The sequence below is a fragment of the Morone saxatilis genome, unplaced genomic scaffold (genome assembly GCF_004916995.1).
Source record: "Morone saxatilis isolate NCDOM2014 unplaced genomic scaffold, NCSU_SB_2.0 Contig2, whole genome shotgun sequence".
NCBI classification, from domain to species: Eukaryota; Metazoa; Chordata; class Actinopteri; family Moronidae; genus Morone; species Morone saxatilis.
The window spans coordinates 4650636-4652216 of record NW_023339762.1 but is presented as its reverse complement, the minus strand read 5'-3'; the positions used below and the strand labels follow the sequence as shown (position 1 = coordinate 4652216).

The following is a 1581-nucleotide window of genomic DNA, read 5'->3' as shown; positions in this document are numbered from 1 at the left end:
ATGAGAATCATCAAATAAAATCTGTTAAAAAAAAGGGTAAAACATGTTAATATCTATATATAAATATAGCAGCTTTCATATACTGTGCAACAAAGCCAAATGCACTAACTACAGATTTAGGCAAAATTTAGCTGAGAGCAGAAACTGACAACATTTATATTTCCATCACTTCCAACACTTTTTATGCAATAGACGTATGATTCCAAAGAAAAGCATGTTAAATGTGCAGTCGCAACAAAACCAAACAGTCAACTACAAAGCCAACGCAAGGGAGCCAAATCCTGTTAAAGCTAGCTGGAGATAACAACGGCTAGCCTTGACTAAAGTTAAACTTACTTACTTACTTTTCCCCCTTGTTAGTGAAATAGAATAATTTTGCTAAAAGTATGTAACTTTCACAGAAAGATGCAATTCTTACAGTATTTGCTCAATTGTTTCAATTCAGCCCATGCTTAAATTAATCAGCAAGATTACACTTATTTCATAATTCTGTGACAAAACATACATTTTCAAATGAAAATTCATTAACATTCATAATACATTTATTGGTTAATTTGATATATATGTTAGGTTGTTATTCAGCAGCAATAGTGTGTGACATAGAAATCTGCATTGTTTGTACGCTTTGTTTACTCACACACCAGTTGTGTTGACCTGTTCCTCGAGGCTTCGCTCAGAGCCGTGGAACTCCAGGAACAGCGTCGGGGTCACAGGGTAGGACAGAGAGCTGAACCTGTTGCACGCATCAATCATCACATCATCCAGAAACTCTGGTATAACGCGCGCGCACACACACACAGAGTCAGAACACAGAGAATGAGACTAATGTCAGTGTTGTGCAGATAGCAGTAGATAAATAGGCCATCCTTCTGACCAAATACAAATTTTCCAGCTGCCAATGACTGATTGATTCTATTTTCACAGTTAATTTGATAACACACTTCTCCCTCCTGGATTATATTATCCTCCTACTGCAGGTACCCATTTTCTTAAGAGATCAATAAAGTTTCATCTCTTCCTTGTTCTGTCTTTTAACCCAGTTCTTCCAAACCACATTCATCTTCCTTCTACCTCTCTGTGGCTATTTTGTCTTTCATTAAACCTAATAACGCAAGCTTCTCGCTGGACTGATTACATTCACATGGCTAACACTTAACACACACATTTAGATCCCCTCCAGTGTGCATTTGTGGGCCAGAATAGTCTTGAGTAGCCCGGAGATACCACTTGCAGTTCATTTGTATTTGACTGCATTTTCAGTCATGGCCACATACTGTGAGGAAATAGGCAGATTTCAAAAGACGTGATCTGAAAAGATTTCTTCCTCTTCTAAGATGGTGAAAAGTTTGATTTCATTGTTAGAAGTCTCTTTATACATCTCAGATATAGAAAGCTTTTGCCAATTCATCTTCAAGAGCTCCTCTCTCGATGTCTTGTCTTTGTAGTAGTCTTTGTCATCAAAATATGGCTCAATTAAATCCAACCACCATATTAAACTGCATTATCCTCTTGTATGCACATGCTGAGAACAAACATAGACACTGGACTAAAATTGAGTTTTTAAAGATCCCTTCCAGACAT

The 1581-nt window shown here is 37.2% G+C and overlaps 1 protein-coding gene across 1 annotated transcript in view; it reads right to left on the bottom strand.

The window, feature by feature from the left end:
* Window positions 1-1581, bottom strand: part of ldhd (lactate dehydrogenase D) — a 19226-nt gene that overhangs the window by 5156 nt on the left and 12489 nt on the right. The window contains exon 7 of the mRNA XM_035664638.1: window positions 642-770. Within this exon, the coding sequence (XP_035520531.1) occupies window positions 642-770 (129 nt within the window). The remainder of the gene's footprint in view (window positions 1-641; window positions 771-1581) is intronic.